Source organism: Biomphalaria glabrata, chromosome 15 (assembly GCF_947242115.1).
Source record: "Biomphalaria glabrata chromosome 15, xgBioGlab47.1, whole genome shotgun sequence".
Lineage (NCBI taxonomy): Eukaryota > Metazoa > Mollusca > Gastropoda > Planorbidae > Biomphalaria > Biomphalaria glabrata.
Genome location: NC_074725.1, coordinates 8,350,793 through 8,370,667, shown reverse-complemented (window position 1 = coordinate 8,370,667; position 19,875 = coordinate 8,350,793). Strand labels below are relative to the sequence as shown.

Genomic DNA, 19,875 nt, shown 5'->3' with positions numbered 1-19,875 from the left:
TCATCAATTCGGCAATGATCTTTCTCTAAACAGCAGGTAAAAGAGTATGTTGATCCTATTGTTATTAATGATTCCGTTAATATTTCTATACAAAATTACACGTCAAAGATCGAAGGTCTGTTTAGTCATGTTTATTATAGGCATATATATTATAAGGCGTGTTGGCTGAATTGGGGGTAAAAAGATCAATCAGCCAAACCACGCCTGTGATTTATAGTTATGTTTGCTGAAGATATAGATAGGTTACATAGGTAGTCAGCAGAGACATTCGTGACACGTTACAATGGCAGTGCTGGATACAACTACAATTGAAAGGCCCTAAGCTACTTGGGATATAAGTCGAAGTATTATACGTCAAATCTAAATAGGCTATTTCTTTGGGGCTCTAAGTTATAGCTCGTGTAACGAATAGGTAAACTCAGCCCTGGAAATTGGGCAGACTAATTAAAGCATTTCGAAAAAGCGTTCTTCCATCGAGGGCGAGATATCGAATCAACACCGACTCCATCTCCTATAGACATACATCTAGGCCTAACTCCTTAAACTGATTACAATTTAACGGCTTTTAAAATACTAATTGTGACCATAATTAATCATTATCGATGCGTCATAATATGAAACTTCATTTGATTTTGTGAAGTTTAAGTAGCTTTCCTTTGAACACCCTACATATGCGCGTATATGGGTTTATTTTCCTTCAAGTCAAGAGGAAGTGGCTTATTCTCCAACCTTCTATCGTCCAGTTGAAGGGAGTAGCCCTATTCTATTCGTCAAGTCTGGGACAAAACGCGCAGGCCTTCTAAAGTCTACGTGATAGTTAGACCTGTATTCGTAGTTCAGCTCTACGCGAAACCAAAATGTTTGTAAAATGTTTTACATGTTTCGGATGTTCCTTTAGAGTTGAAGATAGTTGACTTCCTAATCCAAACCCCCCGCAGGACGACGGGGGATGGGAGCGAGCAGGGTTTGAACCCGGGACCATCGATAAATCCAAACGACAGTCCTGCGCGTAAACCGCACGACCAGTCAGCCATCAAACTGACAGCGTAAATTTTAAAAATAAATTAATTAGTTAAAATAAATTTTAAGAAATTAGGGAATGGCTTGGTGGATTGGATGGCTCGCAATGATTCTATTATATTCACAAATGGCTGCCAAGTGCCTGTTCATGTGGGCTCGCAATGATGCTATTAGGCTACCTCCACGGATGGCTGACAAGTGCCTGTTCATGTGGGCTCGCAATGATGCTATTAGGCTACCTCCACGGATGGCTGACAAGTGCCTGTTTGTGTGGGCTCGCAATGATGCTATTAGGCTACCTCCACGGATGACTGCCAAGTGCCTGTTCGTGTGGTATACGCTCTGTGCTATCGTTTCGATGTTCCCGAATCGAAATCGATTCCTTCCCGCCGTCATCCCAAGGAGTTCTGCGGGAACTTTGGGCTTAGATAATATTAATCTTCAATTCTGAACGAACATCCGAAACAAACAAAATAATTGCCTCCTGCCTATATCATATGGTGGATCACATATATTTCCTTGTTTGTACTATAGCCTAGATCTGCTCTCGTGAACTTTTCCCAGGTGCTTCTTATATTGCTCTTCCGACCATTCCTAGTTATATTTATGTCGTGCAATGAAGTTAAGATTTTGTCGTTTTTCTCAGAGAAGCGCCTCCACCTTTTTTTCCCCAACTACGGACGTCTGAAGATCTAGATGCTACCGCAGCAATTACGCCACTAAAGGGCGTCAACAGTCTAGCTCTACATTTAGATCCTTTAGCCTTTTATTTCTTTAGGAATGTCTTTTAGTCTACTTTTATATTGGAGAATAAGTGCGTGTCATACCGATTGATTGGCTATTTTTGGGTCTCTCACCTTCTAGAGGTTAAAGGTAAAATGTATTAATGAGCTTATTTTGGTAATAAGCGTGTAAATTCTGTGAAATCTAGTTAAAATCGTTGAATGAATTTTGGAAATAGCTTAGTATTTCAAAACTATATTTTCAATTCAGGAAATCTTAATATTTTTGCAAACCACCAGAACTACATTTCGCAGATTGATACTGTGACAAACGACACACCCTTGTACAAGATGGCGGAAGTGATTCGTTGTCAGCGAATAATGGATTAACTAACTTTAACTAAGACTGTGGAACATGGTTATGTTTAGGGTTACAAAATACTTCAATACATCTCAACTATAAATTAACACTTTATCAGGTAGATCTATACTGATTGGCCTTCACTAGATCTAGTCTAGACCTCTAGATCTATATTAAATGTTGATGTAGATCTAGATCTAATTTTGTCTTAGTCTTACTTCTTACTCTTAGTCTTAGTCTTAGTCTTACTTAACTTACTACTTAGTCTTTGTCAGATTCACTGAGATTCATGAGATTGTGACTGTCACTGATTGTCTAGACTAGTCTAGAGTCTAGATCTACTCTCTCTACTGAGTCTACTCTAGATTCTAGTATTAATTAATTACTTTACAATTTTAGAATTTACTTACTTTTATCCGATAATCATAATATTCATAATAATGCGGCGATATCGTGTCTTCCACTTATTATTATAATAATAATTTTTTTAATACTTAAAAACTTATAGTAACTTATAGATCTACTTATAATAACTTACTAGTCTCTAGTCTAGATTCTACTAGATCTAGTCTAGACTCTCTATTTACTACATTACAAGTCACAAGTGTATTAGATCTAGAATAATCTAGATTAGTATTACTATTAGTTAAGTATATTATATTTCTATTCTAATTCCAGACCCCAGATTAATTTTCTATGAATAAAATTGAATATAATAATAATATCATAATAAGAAGTCTTGGTCATCATCTAGTCACTCTAGTCTAGATCTAGTTCTAGTCTTTATGACTGACTAATAGTATATTTGAATATTGTCTACATCTAGAGTCAGAGTAGTTGGTATTCGGACACCTATAGTCTATAGGCCCAAGTTTGAATTTGACAGTGCATTATTTGACAATGAAGTATCAAAATCTTCTTTAGTTTAAGGAGAATAAGGATGACTACTTATATTTGTACCTCTAACTCTAACCTATATTTGTTATTATATTTAAGGTCAAAGAGGCTGTGTGTTTTTATTTAATTCGGACAAATTTGACCCACATTATTTGATTCCGGACACCATTTATATAATTTATTTCGGACAGTCTCTATATGTAGGCATCAATAAACTCAGATTTTAATTCTATATTAACATTAACTAAATTTTAAGATCCCCAGGCATAGCCCCTCACATTAAATCATTAAAAGATGTTCTCAAATTATGCATAAATACGAACACAAAAAATAAAAATATGAACACACTTAAATTCTACCTAAATTAGGCCACTGGGATACTGACTTCTATAATAGACTTTTTTTATGTTTGCATATGATTAGATGTATGTTGAATGTTTGTATTTTTTGTTTATTCATTTAATAAATTTCTAATACAAATGATCTTTTGTAGTATAGTACAGGTTAGGATAGCCATTCTTGCCTAACTGAATCCTCTATATTCTCTCTATATAAATCTAGATCTATCTAGTAGGTTTAGATCTAAGCATTTAACTTCATTCAATGTACCAAGCTCACTCCAAACATTTGCCCATTTATTCTCTATATAAAAAACAACAACAACAAATGAACAAATATAATATAAGATGATTAACATTGATGTCCAAAACTGGCTGTCTGAAATAAATTTTAGTAAGAAAATCGTAATTTAATTCGGACAACCTATTAATTTATTTTTTTTATGGAATTAAACAACTTGGCTTATGAATCAAATAAATCAGCTCCAAAAACAGAATAAATATTGCCGGGCTCATTAGTATAGACTTAGACAATAAAAAAATATAGTCTTAATCCTAGGAAGAGGTAAAGTCACTCGGGCAACATAGGAAAAAAACAACAACCTGACTTACAAATTTGAAATTCTTTTTTCTTACATAAAAAGACAGCTAAAGGGAAGGAAATTGGGTCAGAATCATTGGAAAATGGACAAGCACACTATAACAGTGCGCTAGTTTTATAATAAATATTTAAAAAATTATACCACAAAATCAGCGAATGTCCGAATTCATGTAATGTCTGAATTAAATAAACTACTCTATATCACTATCACTATATGATTACAATTGATTACATGAATATGATTCAGAATTCAGTATCAATCAGTATGTCAAGTATGTGAATGGTTATATGATAATATGATTAGTTATTTTAGTTAAATTTAGTATGATATTCTTATATATTAAGTTATAATAATATATTATTCTAGTCTAGAATCTTAGTTATCTAGATCTAGTCAAAGTCAAATCTAGACTAGACTCTACTTAGGACTCTAAAGACTTTGTAGATTCTTGAAGTCTAAAGGTTTACAAGTTTACAAAACAGTTGAAAACAAATTATAAAAAAAAAATAAAAATGTAAAAATTGTAGATATATATATATACTAGACATATGTTACCCGCGACCCGCTGGTCTTTATTTGCGCATTACTGTCGATATAGTCACTGAGAGTGTTTTGTAAACAATTAAACGAAATAATAATGTAATAAGTAAAGCGAATGTGTCAATGTAAAAATAGTGTGAATGAAGCTATCAAATCAAAATAGCTAATAGGGGAAAATCCATTTTTTTAAAAATTAAAACATTTGCTTTTGAATAATCTAGTGGATTGGATTTAGATGTATGTTAAACGTAACTAATGATCCTTTCACGTTATTTCTCTTTCGCTACGAAAATAAAATTAGTTTTGCGAAAATGGTTTACCCGAAGTTGATACATTCTTATCTATTAAAAACAAAAAGAGCGATAGCTTTGTTAAATAAATGGGATTATAAAGTGAACAATTATACGAAATAATTTTTAGTACGCGATTCATGAATGAATATAGACCTAGGCCTATCTCAACTCGGCTTCGCAGCTTTCGTAAACGAATGTAGATTTAGAAAACCAAATTTGAATGTTTTTTTGATCAAAATATGAAATGAATGGACTTTAATTAATATATTTATGTGTTAAAGTATAAAACTATCTGTGCGAAGAGAAGTTTTATCATCTTAGAGTTGGATTAGAGTTTTAGATCTAGGGATGGGATTATAAAGTAAACAATTAAACGAAATAATTTTTAGTACGCGATTCATGATTGAATATAGATCTAGGCCTATCTCAACTCGGCTTCGCAGCTTTCGTAAACGAATGTAGCTTTAGAAAACCAAATTTGAATGTTTTTTTGATCAAAATATGAAATGAATGGACTTCAATTAATATGTTTATGTGTTAAAGTATAAAACTATCTGTGCGAAGAGAAGTTTTATCATCTTAGAGTTGAATTAGAGTTTTAGATCTAGGGATGGGATTATAAAGTAAACAATTAAACGAATTAATATTTAGTACGCGATTCATTACGGTATTGTCTAATGAAAGAATGTTCGTCAGGAAATCTGTAGTCACAGATATCAGGAACTAATTTATGTAAAAAATGCTTTTGAAACACAAAATTGAAGGTTAATTTTATTACATAATGAAATCAATGAATCTTCTTTTGTATTTTCACATGTCAAAGTAAAAAACTATCTGCGCAAAGTGTATTTCTTAAAATTAGATCTAGGTCTAAATCCTTTCTATCTTTTCTTATGTCAACATTGTAGACATGGCCTAGATCCATAAAATACTATAGCTGTAATAGAGTCGGACAACTTTATTTTTTTTGAGGGTCTTACATTTGTTTTAGGGCTACAATACATTCACTAAGGTCTAAGTTGGTACCCAAGGAACATTCCTGCCTAGTTTTATCAAGATTGGTCAAGCGGTTTTGATGTCTATAAGTAACATACATACATACACCACACATTCTACTTTATAATATAGAATATAGATTATATATATATATATATATCTAGTTAATCTAGTTTAAATCACATTGATAATGATTGATAATCTCAATATAATATGAAAGTTTATGACATGTATTACTTAGGGCTTGGGCATAGTAGGGTAAAGCTAGTTAGTGTGTTGTGTAGACTCTAGATCTAGATATATCTAGAATCTAGTTTAATCTGTACCTTTTTCATTCCATTAAATTTTGTCTTTTGTTTCTTCAGAGATCTAGATCTATTAGTATTAATGTAATTCTTACCTAGGTGTAGATAATTGTTAGAGTTAATGCGCTTTTGTACATCTCAGTTACATCTCTGTATGAAAGAGGGTGTGTGTGAAGAAAATTAATACAATTAGAAATTTAAAGACTAATTAATGATAATGTATAGAACAATTTTAAAACGACTAGATCTACAAGTATGCCTCTATTCTAAAGCTAAAATTTAAAGTCCTAAAAATTTGTCACAGTGATTAAGGGCCTATTAAAAGTTAAAAGTGTTGTTTTTTTTTGGGGGGGGGGGGGGGGTTGTGAAGATTGGTTATTCCAAATAAGTTTCATCTCTAGAACTAGACAACATAAAAATAAATATATATATATATGTAAAGTTTTGCAAATATTGATTTTTCTTCTTTCAACTGTTCTACAAGAAGAGGTGTTTCATTTGAAGATATTGTGTGTAAATGTGGGTGGTATTATAACGCAGGGAGAAAAAGGGTACAACTAATGGGGCTAAGAAAGGTCAGGTGCATACTCCATAATAGGGATTTGCGAGCCATTCGATTTAAGGATGAAAGAGACAAAAATAAAGGGGACGTAGAATTTGAGGGATAAGCAATTGTGTAGCTGCAGGCGGTTTATTGATGGATTTAAGTGTTTAAGGTGATAGACGCATATTATATATATTGTTAAGACCTCTGCGCGGTGTTGCTTCTTGACAATCTGTCTAGAAGATCTGACTGTAGATAACGCTGAACTCAACACTTCAGTAACACCGGCGAAAGGCCGAAACAATCAAATAGGTAGTCGACGCTGATATGTTGTTCTACAAATATGTTTAATACTCAAAAGGGAATCATCCGATGTCAATAATGTCGTACTCAAGTCTACTACTCTACAATTAGCGTCCTCCTTCTAGCGTCGTTTAGAGCGTTCTTCGTTTTAAAAGATCTGTCACGTCACTTGTCGCTTATTAAAACTTTACCCTATTCCCGAAACAAATAACTAATTCCTAACTACTTCCTAATCATGTCATAACAATATCAAACTATTTCAACAGTAGCATAGCAGGGCTATCAGGTATTGTTATGCTCTCTTAAAATTCAAAGACAGCCATTTTATTAGAAGATGCTTAATGTGTTTTAAGGTGTCTATCTAGATCTATGTCTCAAAATAAAAAAAAAAAAAAAATATATCTAGATATATACAGCGTGAACTTTGTTGTGGACTATAATGTGTTGTGAATAGTGATGTTTCTTCTTTCAAACTGTTCTGTGAGAAAGATCCTTTCAATTGAAAATATTGTGTGTATATGTGGGGGGCACTATTGTGCAGCAAGATGGAAGGCTAGCTGATGGGCCTAGGAACTGTTTGTGCACTATATAATAGGGGGTTCAAAGACTCAAAAAACAAAGATTTACTGCTGCAGGGGTAAACGACTGTATAGAAAATTAGAAAAACATGCATATATGTAACCCTGCCGGACCAAGTAAAACAAAGGATGTTTGGGCGACGAGGCCTTCATCGGCTACAAAACGAACAAAAAAAAACAAAACAATTAACACAAAATAGTCTTAAGTTATCTGTCCGATGTTGTTCTCTATCGAGGCAGAAAAGAAATGAGCTACGCTGGTGTAAAAGCGCGGGAAAAGGTTTTATTCATTTAATAAATGGGGCCTAGTGACATACATCTCTGGAAATTTTAGATTAGATTTAGATATAGGTCTGATAGACAATCTTCACTACTAATTTTGATCTAGATTTTCTTATTTTGATCTATAATTTTAAATTTTACTTTTTACTTGCATACTATACTATACCTTCAGAGTCTCTTGCAGACACCTCACTGTATGCTTGTCTAACATAGATCTTTGTTACCAACCGTGTTCACTTTTAGCATTTTAGCTGTTTCCCAACACTTCAGCACAAATTCCATGATTTATCATCAATTTAGCAAAGGTTTAATGTTTCTCTATAAAAGATAAACCAGGTGAAGACATATAATACTAGCCTACACACCAATTTTGGTGTTGGAGAATTTTTACATTTAACTTTGTTTATAGTCCAATCTCACTGTAACATCATATCAGGACAAGTTATTATCTGTCATCTTAGTTGGCAGATAAACCATAAACACTGCCCTTAAAACCTGTCAGACAATACAATGAAGGGAAATTTATAAAATAACTGAGGACTGGCAAATGTGCTTTTTAACTATGCTTTTTATTTATTCAATTAGTTTTAATACAAAATAATAGTCTAGATCTAGTATATATTGATTATTGAAATATTGATTAAAAAAATATTTTTTTTTGCTTTGGCTTAGTGCTAAAAGCATATGGCAACTTTCACCTTCACCACAGTGTAGTTCCTTAGTCTTTTAGATCACTGAAGCACTACACCTGATCTCTCTCCATTCCTGTCTTTTGCCAGATTTGGAGTTGCTTTCAATGGTAGGCCTGCCTGTCCATTCTTTGATATTGTCTTTGCATCGTTTCTTTTGTTTACCGTTGCATGAAGGTGTTAGGGAGCCCAGTATATCTTGTTTTATTGCTGAATTTTTATTAGCTTGAATTTTTGACAACTGTTAGAAGGTCATCACTATTTTGATCCTATTTTGGATTTCCTCAATTCTGATGCAGTCTTTGTAGGTGATAACTAGAATCCTTCTGTAGCATCTTGATTCTATGGCTAGGATCCTCCACTCTAATTCTGTAGTAAGAGTAAAAGCATACAGGAAAGTCGCTGTGACCTAGGATTGCATCAGTATGATTTTAGTACTGAGTTGTATGCAAGTGCTGCTTTGGAGCATGGATTTTCTGGACAGTTATTCTTTTGTCTGAGATAATAGCTTAGAAACAAAAATCAAAAAATCTTTTGACACTTTTGTCATGCCTCCGATGCTGATATCCCTGTGGAAGCCTTGTTCTGCGAAACTTTATATGTATGTGTTTATTCATGTAAAACTTTTTTGTTCACAATTTCAAAAAGGAATTATAAATGTGTAGGTCCAATCTGTTTTACATTGAAATAGTCTACTCTTGGTGTCTTGTTAAAAAATTTACATGTTATAGTAACAATTGGATAGTTAATAGGTATAATGCAAACAATAAACTGTAGCCTACTGTTTTAAATACTGTTCTTAAAAAAATGTATAAATGTTCTCTATTGTGAATATATTTAATTAAGTAGAAATTATACCTTTGACAAATAGTGTTGGTCTAGTTTGTTGGCTTAGCAAAAGGTCTTTTTTTTTTTCCAGTGTTCTAAATGAGGAAACTAATGATCTGTTTAATTATGTTCACAGAATATTAGACTTGGTGGAAAGATGGAACAACTAGCAAAATCAATAATAATAATAAAAGAAAAAAGGAAAATTTTATATTCAATTATTTAATCTAGGGAGTGTTTTTGTTGTTTTTTGACAACATGATAGAGTATCTACTTTTTATTTTAAGTAAAGGACTATTTAATATCAATGGATAACTGGCTTAGATGTCAGATATGTACAATTTAAGATGCCTCTGTTGCATTTTTCTATAAAACCTTTAGACTAAGAAAAAGACCAGGTTTAGGATGTAACACCTTTTCTTAGACTAAGTTCCACTTTTCCATTCATAACCTTTACATTTCCAGTCACTAATATTTCTCACCACAAGGGTAGCTGTTAAACTGCTTGTTGATACTATAAAAGACCCTGTAGTTACTTATAAATATTTTTGTTTAGTTTCAGCTTCAACTTGGTCCATACTTATATAGTGTTTGATGTGCTGATTTAAAAATAGTGAGTGAATTGATTAGATTGTACAGTAACATCCTCAAATACAGACATAGTACACATAGTTCTACTTTAAACAAAAAGAAATGATGCAAAGTCAACAGGTATTGAAATTTTAACATTATGAATTTTTGTTAAAATATTTATACACATACTAACATTTTAAAATAATTTCAAAAGTAGCATTTTTTTACTAAAGAATTATAAAAAAAACCCTTTTATTTCTTTTTGTTATGTTTTTTTTTTTCTGCTAATTAGAGAGCTCTGAAGAATGATTAATTATGTTTCTGACTCTAGTACTTGAAACATTTCAGTTATTGATGAGTCACCAGATGGAAGACCTTAGGACCAAACATCAGCCTGGCATGAAAAGTACCAATAGAGATGTACATGTATGTTAATGATTAACTTTTTTTTGGTGCTAAATGCAGTCTCTTTTCATTGCAATTTGGAGGAATTAATTCTATTTGGCTAAATGTTCATGTCATGTTTGTTAAGTTGACTCTGCAAATGTCAAGAGGTTATTTTTTTTTTTCCTTAGTACTAGTTTGAATGACATTTTTATTCATTTGGTATGGTATTAACTTGGCAACAAAAAAATGAAGGGTTTTAACAGAAATTTATAAAAATAATTGTGAGTACAGATGCTCAGTTAATATTAATTAATTAAAAAAAATATCTGCCATTTTTTTTTTTTAATTTAATATTCAATGATGATTTTTGACAGGGTCGCCTTAGCATAGACCCAGAAGTTCGTTTCACAAAACTGGAGAAGATAGGCAAAGGCTCTTTTGGAGAAGTATACAAAGGAATTGATACTGAGACAAAAGAGGTTTTGGCCATCAAAATTATTGATCTAGAGGAGGCTGAAGATGAGATAGAAGACATTCAACAGGAAATTATGGTCCTCTCACAGTGTGACAGTCCCTATGTCACGAAATATTATGGCTCCTATCTAAAAGTTAGTCTTAACACTTAGTCAGTATTATATGTACAATGACTATTCAATCATCAATTATATTTTGACTCTTACTCCTAAGTTGTAAAATAAAGTGTCTGTCACTCTTATATTATTATTATTATTATTATCATTAATTTAAAAATAACACAACTATTGGAATTGGATTTTTGTTACCATAAATTGAGTTACATTGTTATTTTTACATTTTTAGGTTGAAAACCAGATACTAAAAAGTACATTAGTTTTTTGTTTCTTTTTTTCAAGGGCTCCAAATTGTGGATTATTATGGAGTACTTGGGAGGAGGATCTGCACTAGACTTGATGAAAGCTGGGACTTTTACAGAGAATGACATTGCAATCATATTACGAGAGATTTTGAAAGGCTTGGATTATTTACATTCAGAACGTAAACTCCATAGAGATATCAAAGGTAACAAAGGCATAAAATTGCTGAAATGATTGTCTCTGTGTAATGTTATAGTTTGAAATGCATTCATTATCTTCAACCCCTTTTTTAAAATCCCTAACATGTTATTCTCTCCCTTGTGTAGAAAACTTGTATTGGTCATAGAAATAGACTATCTTGGTAATGAAATTTTTAAAAGAGATATTTTGGTGTATGTCTTGATCACAGTATGTACATTCAACCTTTCTGAGCATAAAATAAATTTAAAAATTTGTTGTTTATGACCTAACACTTGGGCTAACAATCATCGGTTATAGTCTCATGCATTTTTTACAATTTTGGAAAAACTTGTCTCAACTTCAAAACTCAAAGACAAAATATAAGCATAATTATCCATTACATGTAATAGGGTTAGGGTTTAAGAATTAATACACTACACAATTTCATTTTATACATATATATGTTAAAGTCCTAAATAAGGGTGCATGCATAGAAATTTTAGATATCTTTCCGTAGTTGGATGTGGCTGGATAGTAAAATAAGGCAACTGTCTGGAGCTGTATACCAGATAATCGGATTGCTTGATGCAGTACTAGTAACTGCTGATTTCAATGCTGTCATTTCACTGAAAAATTTTATGTATAACTAAGGTAGTTTTTAATAATGATGTTGGTTGAGCAATCTTTAGGTTTGCCTGGTTTACTACCTGATAGTACCGCATTGCAATGCTTACAGGCTGCTATAGAGATATCTTCTAAATTCATGTCAAGATATCTTCTAAATTCATGTCAAGATATCTTCTAAATTCATGTCAAGATATCTTCTAAATTCATGTCAAAATAATTTTGTATAAGTGATGACTTTATCAGATATTGCTGCTACGTCAAATTAGAAATACAAAAATATCAATTATTTAACTTAAAACATTTTGCTTTGTTTACATTCAACCGGAAACGGAAACTTCATCTGTTCAAGAATAGAAAAGTAAGAAAATGAAATACCAATCAGGATGTGCCCTCTAAATGCATTGAATATGTTGCATTGCAGTGTTAAAACATGCCCTGTATATCCAGCATATGCACATTAATAATGTAAAGTTTTTAAAAAGTATACTTTGGTGTCACATTTCTAATTATATTAAACACGCTGAAGTACATGTGTACTTATAATAACTATGACCACTTACCATTTATTACTACTAATTTTCTTGGTAATAATATATATGTTTGGCGTAAATTCATATATTTTAAAAAACAATATTTATTTTAAATGTGTATAAATCATAGAAATCAAATTTATTTTTAAATGAATAATATTATAAAAGCATATAAAAAATGTTAATATTTGTATGTGTATGAATACCATAAAAAACATAATTAAAACCAAGTCCCTTTTATATCTATTAATATCCTAAAAATACACTGGTGTGACAAAGTAGAAAACACCAAACTGTGGGTGATGAGTGGGCAGAAAAATATAGAGTTGTTGATCTTAGAGAGGAAGTGGAGATAGATTGGTCACATTCTTAGAAAAGATACCAACAACAGAGTTAGCAGGCCTTGGAGTGAAACCTCCAGGGAACAAGACGTAGAGGTAGACCAAAAAGAACATGGCGATGCAGTATACTAGAGGAAGCCGAGAGGACCAGAAAGATCTGGGAAGCCGTAAAAAAGTAGCAAGAGACAGTGGAGAGTGGTGTGTTTTTACGGAGGCCCTATGTTCCGTGAGAAACTCAAAGGAATGATGATGATGATGAATATAGGCAGTAATTGTTACTTTTGCCTGTCTGGCCAACTATCCTGCGATGAAAACGGTCAGAGCTAAACAGATCAAAGGATTAGGGCTTTTGTTAAATCATAATAGGTGGAAGACTTAGACATGAAAATCTATTACTTAATGTGGATGTAAAATATCTAAGTTACAAAAACTTACTTTTCAATGTAACTTTTAGTATACAAGGGCTGTGGTTTGAGATATAGATCTCAATAATTCAACTTTTCTATACAGCAGCCATCTGCAGTCTAATTAACTTTGCCATCACCTGCTGGTATGGTAATACTTCACTGGCACAAAGACATCAACTGAAAAAACTAATGAAAAAAAGCATCATATTATATCACAGCTATCATCTCTTGAAGAACTTTTCCATATAACATAGGATCCTTAAATTCAATCACAATCTGCACCCATTAAACCACTGCTACATCAGATCTGGATGTCGTCTCCTCTCCATTAGGGCTAAACTAGAAAGATTTAAAAACTCTTTTATCTCACACGCAACAAGGAAACTTCACTTTAAAGCAAGCTTTCTACAAATTTAAAACTTAAAGTAGACAACTTAATTTTTATCTAGAAATCAAATTATCATAGCAAATATTTATCATTATTTTTTAAAATTATCTTTTGAATGTATCCTACATAGACTGCTAAAAGTTATTCCATGTCGTTTTTTGCTTCTTAAAATCCGTAATTTTAAACCTTTTATTTTGAATTCTTTTAAGATTTGACAATGAGTTGACAGCTAAAGCTATAGAATTAAATTTTTTTGTTATGTTCCAGCTGCCAATGTGTTACTATCAGAGCAAGGAGATGTTAAACTTGCAGATTTTGGAGTTGCTGGTCAACTCACTAATACAACCAATAAGAAACAGACATTTGTGGGAACACCCTTTTGGATGGCCCCAGAAGTCATAAAACAGTCCGCCTATGATACTAAGGTAAAATGAGCTTTTGGTAAAAACACTGTTGACATTGTTTATATATGTATGACATATGTTTATTGTTCATTGAGTATCTGTAATGATTCCCCTTGACTAAGGGAGTGAATGTGGGATTGTTATTTGTCATGTGTGTTAACGAAGTGTGTAAATAAATTCGCTCATGAATCTGGTGTTATAATGTTGGCATTGTTTATGGTTATTAAGTGTAGCATTTCTAGTTAACAAACGCAATACACTTGCATATAATATTTATTGTCTTTAACTTAATTTATGTCTGTCCTGTTCCAGAGAGCCTTTTCACATGCCTTTATGTTGTGCATGGTTAATTAGACAAAGTTTTAGTATCAGGCATTCCTGATTCATTTCTTCTATGCTTGTCAAATTGATGTCTCACTACTAATACCATTTATTTGCCCATTTATTTTTCCTTGGGGAATAAAGGTTATAATTCTAACAAATACATGAAATTGTTTTTGTCCAAACTTGATACTTTCTCAGTTTTCAATGTACAAATATATACTGAAATATACTGAAACGTGATACTTTCTCCAGTTGTCAGTGTACAAGTATATGACTTAGTTGCTACTGAAAAGGGAACTTACTTTAGCTTGTTCTTATGTTCTAGGCTGACATATGGAGTTTAGGAATAACAGCAATTGAACTGGCCAAAGGGGAACCACCCAATTCAGAGTTGCATCCAATGAGAGTACTTTTTCTTATTCCAAAAAACAACCCTCCACAGTTGACTGGAAACTATTCCAGAGCCTTTAAAGAATTTGTAGAATTGTGTTTAAATAAAGATCCTAACAATGTAAGTAGCCTTTGTACACTGATTTATTTTCCTTCTTTTCTTGACAATGCTTTATACATATCCCTTCCCTCTTCTGTTTTTTTTTTTGTCTTTATAATTATGATTCAAAATAAGATTAGTAGTTACAAGCATCAGTGTTACTTTTTTATTCAGTAAATATTATACTGTCATTTTTATGAATGAGTTTCTTAAATTATTTCTGATAAGTTTTAACATGCAGTAAAGTGTGTAACTTAACAAAAAAATGCTTAAAAAAACAAAACTTAAATAATTGTATTAAAATTTCATAGGCGCACCTTTGGGTTATAGGAAAATGCTTTGTTAAAGTAATTACAATTGCACACTCCTCTACATACTCCTCCGCAAAACAGGAGCGTTTCTGTCCAGGGCTTTTTCAAGAGAGGATTTGAGCCTCTCAAGCCCTCACTCAAATGGAGTTTGATGAGGATGATTGTTTCATGAAAAAGTCTCACAAAAAATTCCTTCCAAGGAGAGAGTCTAATTCAACACAAAAGAATATTTTAAAAGAGAAATGCTGAAGACTGAAGAATCTTATACGACCAGCACATTTATGGCATAGTACAGAGGGGCCCATTTCCAACCACCTCTCCAGTGTGTATCTTTAAGTAACTTACATATCAGAGTGTTCTGTACTAGTCCTAATTAGTATGAAATATTGTAATAGTACATTTGTTGTGTAATAACAAGTCATGTTTGTATACACTGTTTCCTGTATTTAGTTTGATCTTGCTTTACTTGGATGTCTTATTTTCTCTCTAGCGTCCCCCTGCTAAAGAGTTATTGAAACATCCTTTCATTAAGCGTGCCAGAAAAACCGCCTATCTGACAGAGTTGATTGACAGATACAAGAGATGGAAGTCTGAGAAAGGTCCAGACAGTGACAGTGACAGTGATGAGTAAGTACAGTTTCATTTAGTGATCATTTTAAAAGTATTTTTTCAATTCTAAGTTCTTTTTTCATTATGTCAAGTTCAAGATGGTTTAGTCTGTACTTAACTGGAAACTATTTCACAATGTGTCAAAAAAAACAAACTCTTCAAGTAGTGTGCATTTCTAATGTATTTATGTGTAGAAGATATAAATATATTAGACCTCTAGCTACTGTGTACTTTGAGAAACACTTTGAGCTATTAATATATAGAACTCAGACAAACTACATGCTTTACTACATCAGGAAGAAAATACATTTTTTTTCTCCTCATTGACGATGCCAATGTTAATTTGATCCTATAAAATAAAATAAATTTATTTAATTAATTTTAATTAATTAGTGCACTGTCTTGCTATACTTTTGGCGATGTTCCGTGAAGATATAAGTGCTTTTAGGTTGCTTGGGGTGGGCTGCCTCTTGTAGTTTAGCATGGCTACTCTTTTGTGGCAGTTTCCATTTCTGGCAGACTTACTTCAAAGCATTCCTCGATTTTCTTTGGTTTGTTCCCAAAGACCAGTGATAATGTTTGGTGAATTGCATCAAGTATGAATGATCAACTTTTTTCTACATCAGTCACTGAGATATTTTGAAAGGCTTCCTTTAATTTGTTCATCAATTCAATGTGAAGATCAGGATTGTTGTGCTTGTGGTATATAAGTGTGTTTCCCTGTGATGTGTGAATCTTAGTAGGCAGCAGTCTTGCCCGGCAGAACACTCAAGTGTTATCAGTATCACAATCTGTGCTTTGAAAGCTACATGTCAGCAGTATGTTTCTAATGTCCCTTTTCGGTGTCAGTATCATATCCAGCTGGTGCTAGTGCCCAGACCTAGGATTCCTCCATGACTCACAGTGCTGTGGTTTTGTCCTTAAGTATGTGTTAGAAATGCACAGTTTATGGTATGCGCAGAATTCAAGCAGTCTTTGGCCATTCTCATACCTCCTGCAGATTCCAAAAAGCCTAAGACAGTATGGCCAGGTGGTGTGATCTCACTCTTGAACTGAAGTCACCTAGAAGGACAATGTGTTCTTTTTGAGAGATGTTCTCAATGGCTTCCTTTAGGTCTTCATAAAACTTGTCTTTGTCCTCCTGGGGCTAAATGGGGGGGGGGGGGGGGTAAGTTTTTTTTTCCCCAAGATATGTATGAAAAAAAAAGTAAAATTTCCTCTTTCAGACTGCGATCTTAAGTGGTATTGATGGTGTATACAAAAGTGTCACCTTAGTCTGTTTTGTATAGTTGGGGCACCACTAATTATCTGTTGACCATCTTTCTCCATTCCTCTGTCTTTTGCCTTGACTAGAATCTCTTTTAATGTCAGTCTAGTCCATGCTTTCATGCCATTCTTGCATGTTGTCTTCTCATCACTTTCTCTGTCTGACTCTTTTTCTTTACCCTGGTACTGTTCCCTGCAGGAAGATCTCTGCCAGCCCTGAGGGCTTTGTGATATGGCCATAGAGTTTAAGTTTGCTCCTTTGACAGTGATCAGCAGATCACCACAGGGCCCCATTGCCATCAATCTTAACCTTTGTTTATTTCATATTGTCACTTTTTGTTTGCAATGTCTTATTATATCCAGTGTGTGTACTATGTTATACTTTGCTGCAGTATATTTGATTTGAGGGTTACAATGACATTTCACACTAAATTTTGTGTATTACAGGTCAGGGGACAATAGTGACGATGAGGACCTGGCAACACAATGGATCATGACCATCAAAGAACAAAAGATGCCTAATGGATTGCTTAATGAGGTGTGCTTTTCAGTTTCATTTGCGATATCTACACATGCATGGCTTTCACTTATTCATAATGTTTGTTGTTCATAACTTGTTATATTACTTCTTCCAACTGTCCAACAAAACAGGGGCTCCTCATTTAATGATAAAGAATTCTAGTAGGGTTAAATTATAAAATCACTTGGTAAATAGTGTAATTGTTTGTTTATATTTTAAATCCTAAAACTTAGACTGGCTTGTTAAAAAAAAATTGTGTTACTGCATCTCCTGTCCTGAATTAATGCAATAAGCAAGCAAATATTAGTAAGAAGTGTGTTTTTTGTTTTTTACCGTTTGTTCAATAGGGACACAGGACATACACACAGTGACTAATGTCCTAGATTAAAGTTAAGGATTCTATGTTTCAGAAGGTTATTTGTACATCTGACAAAGTCATTCAATGAGGAGTATATGTATTTGATTTTAAGCTCAACTGCTCTGGATGAGTTAGAATTTTTTTTTTTTTATTATTCTCTTGTTGTTCTATTTGTTTATTGCACATATCCTGTTATGTTAATCCCATGATTATATCACACTCACTCAGCATCAATCATAATTTGATCATAATTGTAGGAGTTTAGTGAATGTGATCAAAATGAGAAGCATAGTTAAACTTTCACTTTGTGACCAAACGGAGAAGTATAGTTAAACTTTCACTTTGTGAACAGAGAAGTATAGTTGAACTTTCACTTTGTGAACAGAGCAGCATAGTTTAGAGTAAGTTTCCAAAGAATCTAAACTAGCTATACACTCTAAAATTAGTGTGATTAATTTCTTTTTGGTTTATGCAACTTTTTCTCAACTTCAGATTATTATATTTTGTTAACTGTGTTGCTGTGTTTATACAGATTCCTATAAGTCCCACCTCCTCTCTTGCAATGCTTTAGCACCAATCAAGGTCACTTCACTGTATCTACACTGGCAACAACTTTGCCCATGTCGTGATGATGTCATTTCAGCCCCATTTCATGCTACTTAAAAGAGTCATGGTTGAAACATGTAACCTTTACAAATTCATACTATTTGTGAAAACACATATCTTTACAAATTCATACTATTTGTGAACACACATTTTTTTGTTTAGATCAGCAGAGGACATTGGCTATGAAACACATGCTGAGTTTGACTTAATTACTTGCAATTTATCCTCTTCTCAATTAGGGGTATAGAAAAGAGGATAAGTAAAAAATCCTTCACTACTATAGTCTTCATGGTATGAATAAATGCCATACCAACATACTATGAACTTAGAACAGCTGTTTTATATCTCCTAAGGTGAAACATAAGGTTTGAGAGGAAAATACCTCCAAAATTGAACTAACTCAACTGCTTTTTTTTTTTTTTTTTTGCATGAATCATTGAACTAAAAAAAAGTATTGACAGTAAAATGGTGGAGTTTTGACAATATGCACTTATTAAGAAGTGTTCCCAATATGCACTTATTAAGAAGTGTTCCCAATATGTACGTTGATTTTGTATTTAAATGAGCTTTTAAGTTTCCAGTAGTCCCTGTATTTATTATTGGAATTTAAAAATTGCATGTTTTTTCTATCATTTCTTTTAGAGTTGTCCATTTTGTTTAAACCAAAGAAATTGATTAGAAAAAATATCCATCCAGATTGATTACTTTTTTTTAGAATGCCCCTAAGAAACAGCTGAGCCCTGTCCCAAAGAGGCAGGCCCCAGTTGCTCCCACTCCTGCCATTCCAATACATGTGGAGCCCACTCCTAGCCAACCACCAGCTATGGTTATACCAGAGAAGATAAACAACTCAGTATCCACGGTTAGTGCTGTAATACCAAGAAGTCTCCTAAACACCTTGAATCCTTACTAGCTAGTGTAACATCTTACAGTAGCTTCACCTCTAGCTTCAGATCTGTAACTTACTGTATAACATAGTTCACTGCTAATTGAACACATTTTTTTTATACCATGTACTTGCTTTTTTTTCCCTGGATGCAGCCAAACCTTGCCTTTATCAAACACTTGATTATTTCAAGTTCCATTTTAGAGTCTTACAGACATGCCTACAGTCCCGCATTATGCGGAACCGTCCCGCAAAAGCATCAAAAAAGCTCACATGTTCCGCCGTTCCGCATTCACGATTTTTTGTTCCGCCAAGTCTGAATTCCGACACAAAAAAAAAAAATCGCCGATTTTTTCATTATTTATAAATAATGCGAAATGAAAATACTGAATGTAAAATAAAATATATCTAGGTCTGTGTTTATTGTTTACATTTCATCTCCTCCCGGACACGGTGTGTCCTAATATTACGAAGATATGGTTGAGCTAGATCTAGACATAGATCTAGATCTAGATCTAGTTACTAGTACTCTAGGTC

General features: G+C 33.0%; 1 protein-coding gene across 6 annotated transcripts in view; it reads left to right on the top strand.

Annotated features, from left to right (window-relative positions):
• The first annotated feature begins 2,058 nt into the window (after window positions 1-2,058).
• The window catches only part of LOC106057204 (serine/threonine-protein kinase 26-like), a 33,836-nt gene continuing 16,019 nt past the window's right edge, over window positions 2,059-19,875 (top strand). For 2 of the 6 annotated variants that reach the window (XM_013214311.2, XM_013214310.2), the window contains exons 1-10: window positions 2,060-2,221; window positions 9,855-10,009; window positions 10,220-10,297; window positions 10,633-10,866; window positions 11,131-11,296; window positions 13,832-13,989; window positions 14,618-14,803; window positions 15,584-15,720; window positions 17,416-17,506; window positions 19,168-19,314. In XM_013214311.2, the coding sequence (XP_013069765.2) occupies window positions 9,992-10,009; window positions 10,220-10,297; window positions 10,633-10,866; window positions 11,131-11,296; window positions 13,832-13,989; window positions 14,618-14,803; window positions 15,584-15,720; window positions 17,416-17,506; window positions 19,168-19,314 (1,215 nt within the window). In that variant the 5' untranslated portion in view covers window positions 2,060-2,221; window positions 9,855-9,991. Of the gene's footprint in view, window positions 2,222-9,854; window positions 10,010-10,219; window positions 10,298-10,632; window positions 10,867-11,130; window positions 11,297-13,831; window positions 13,990-14,617; window positions 14,804-15,583; window positions 15,721-17,415; window positions 17,507-19,167; window positions 19,315-19,875 lie in introns of all 6 variants that reach the window. The other 4 variants (XM_013214308.2, XM_013214307.2, XM_013214309.2 and 1 more) reach the window with 4 other exon arrangements.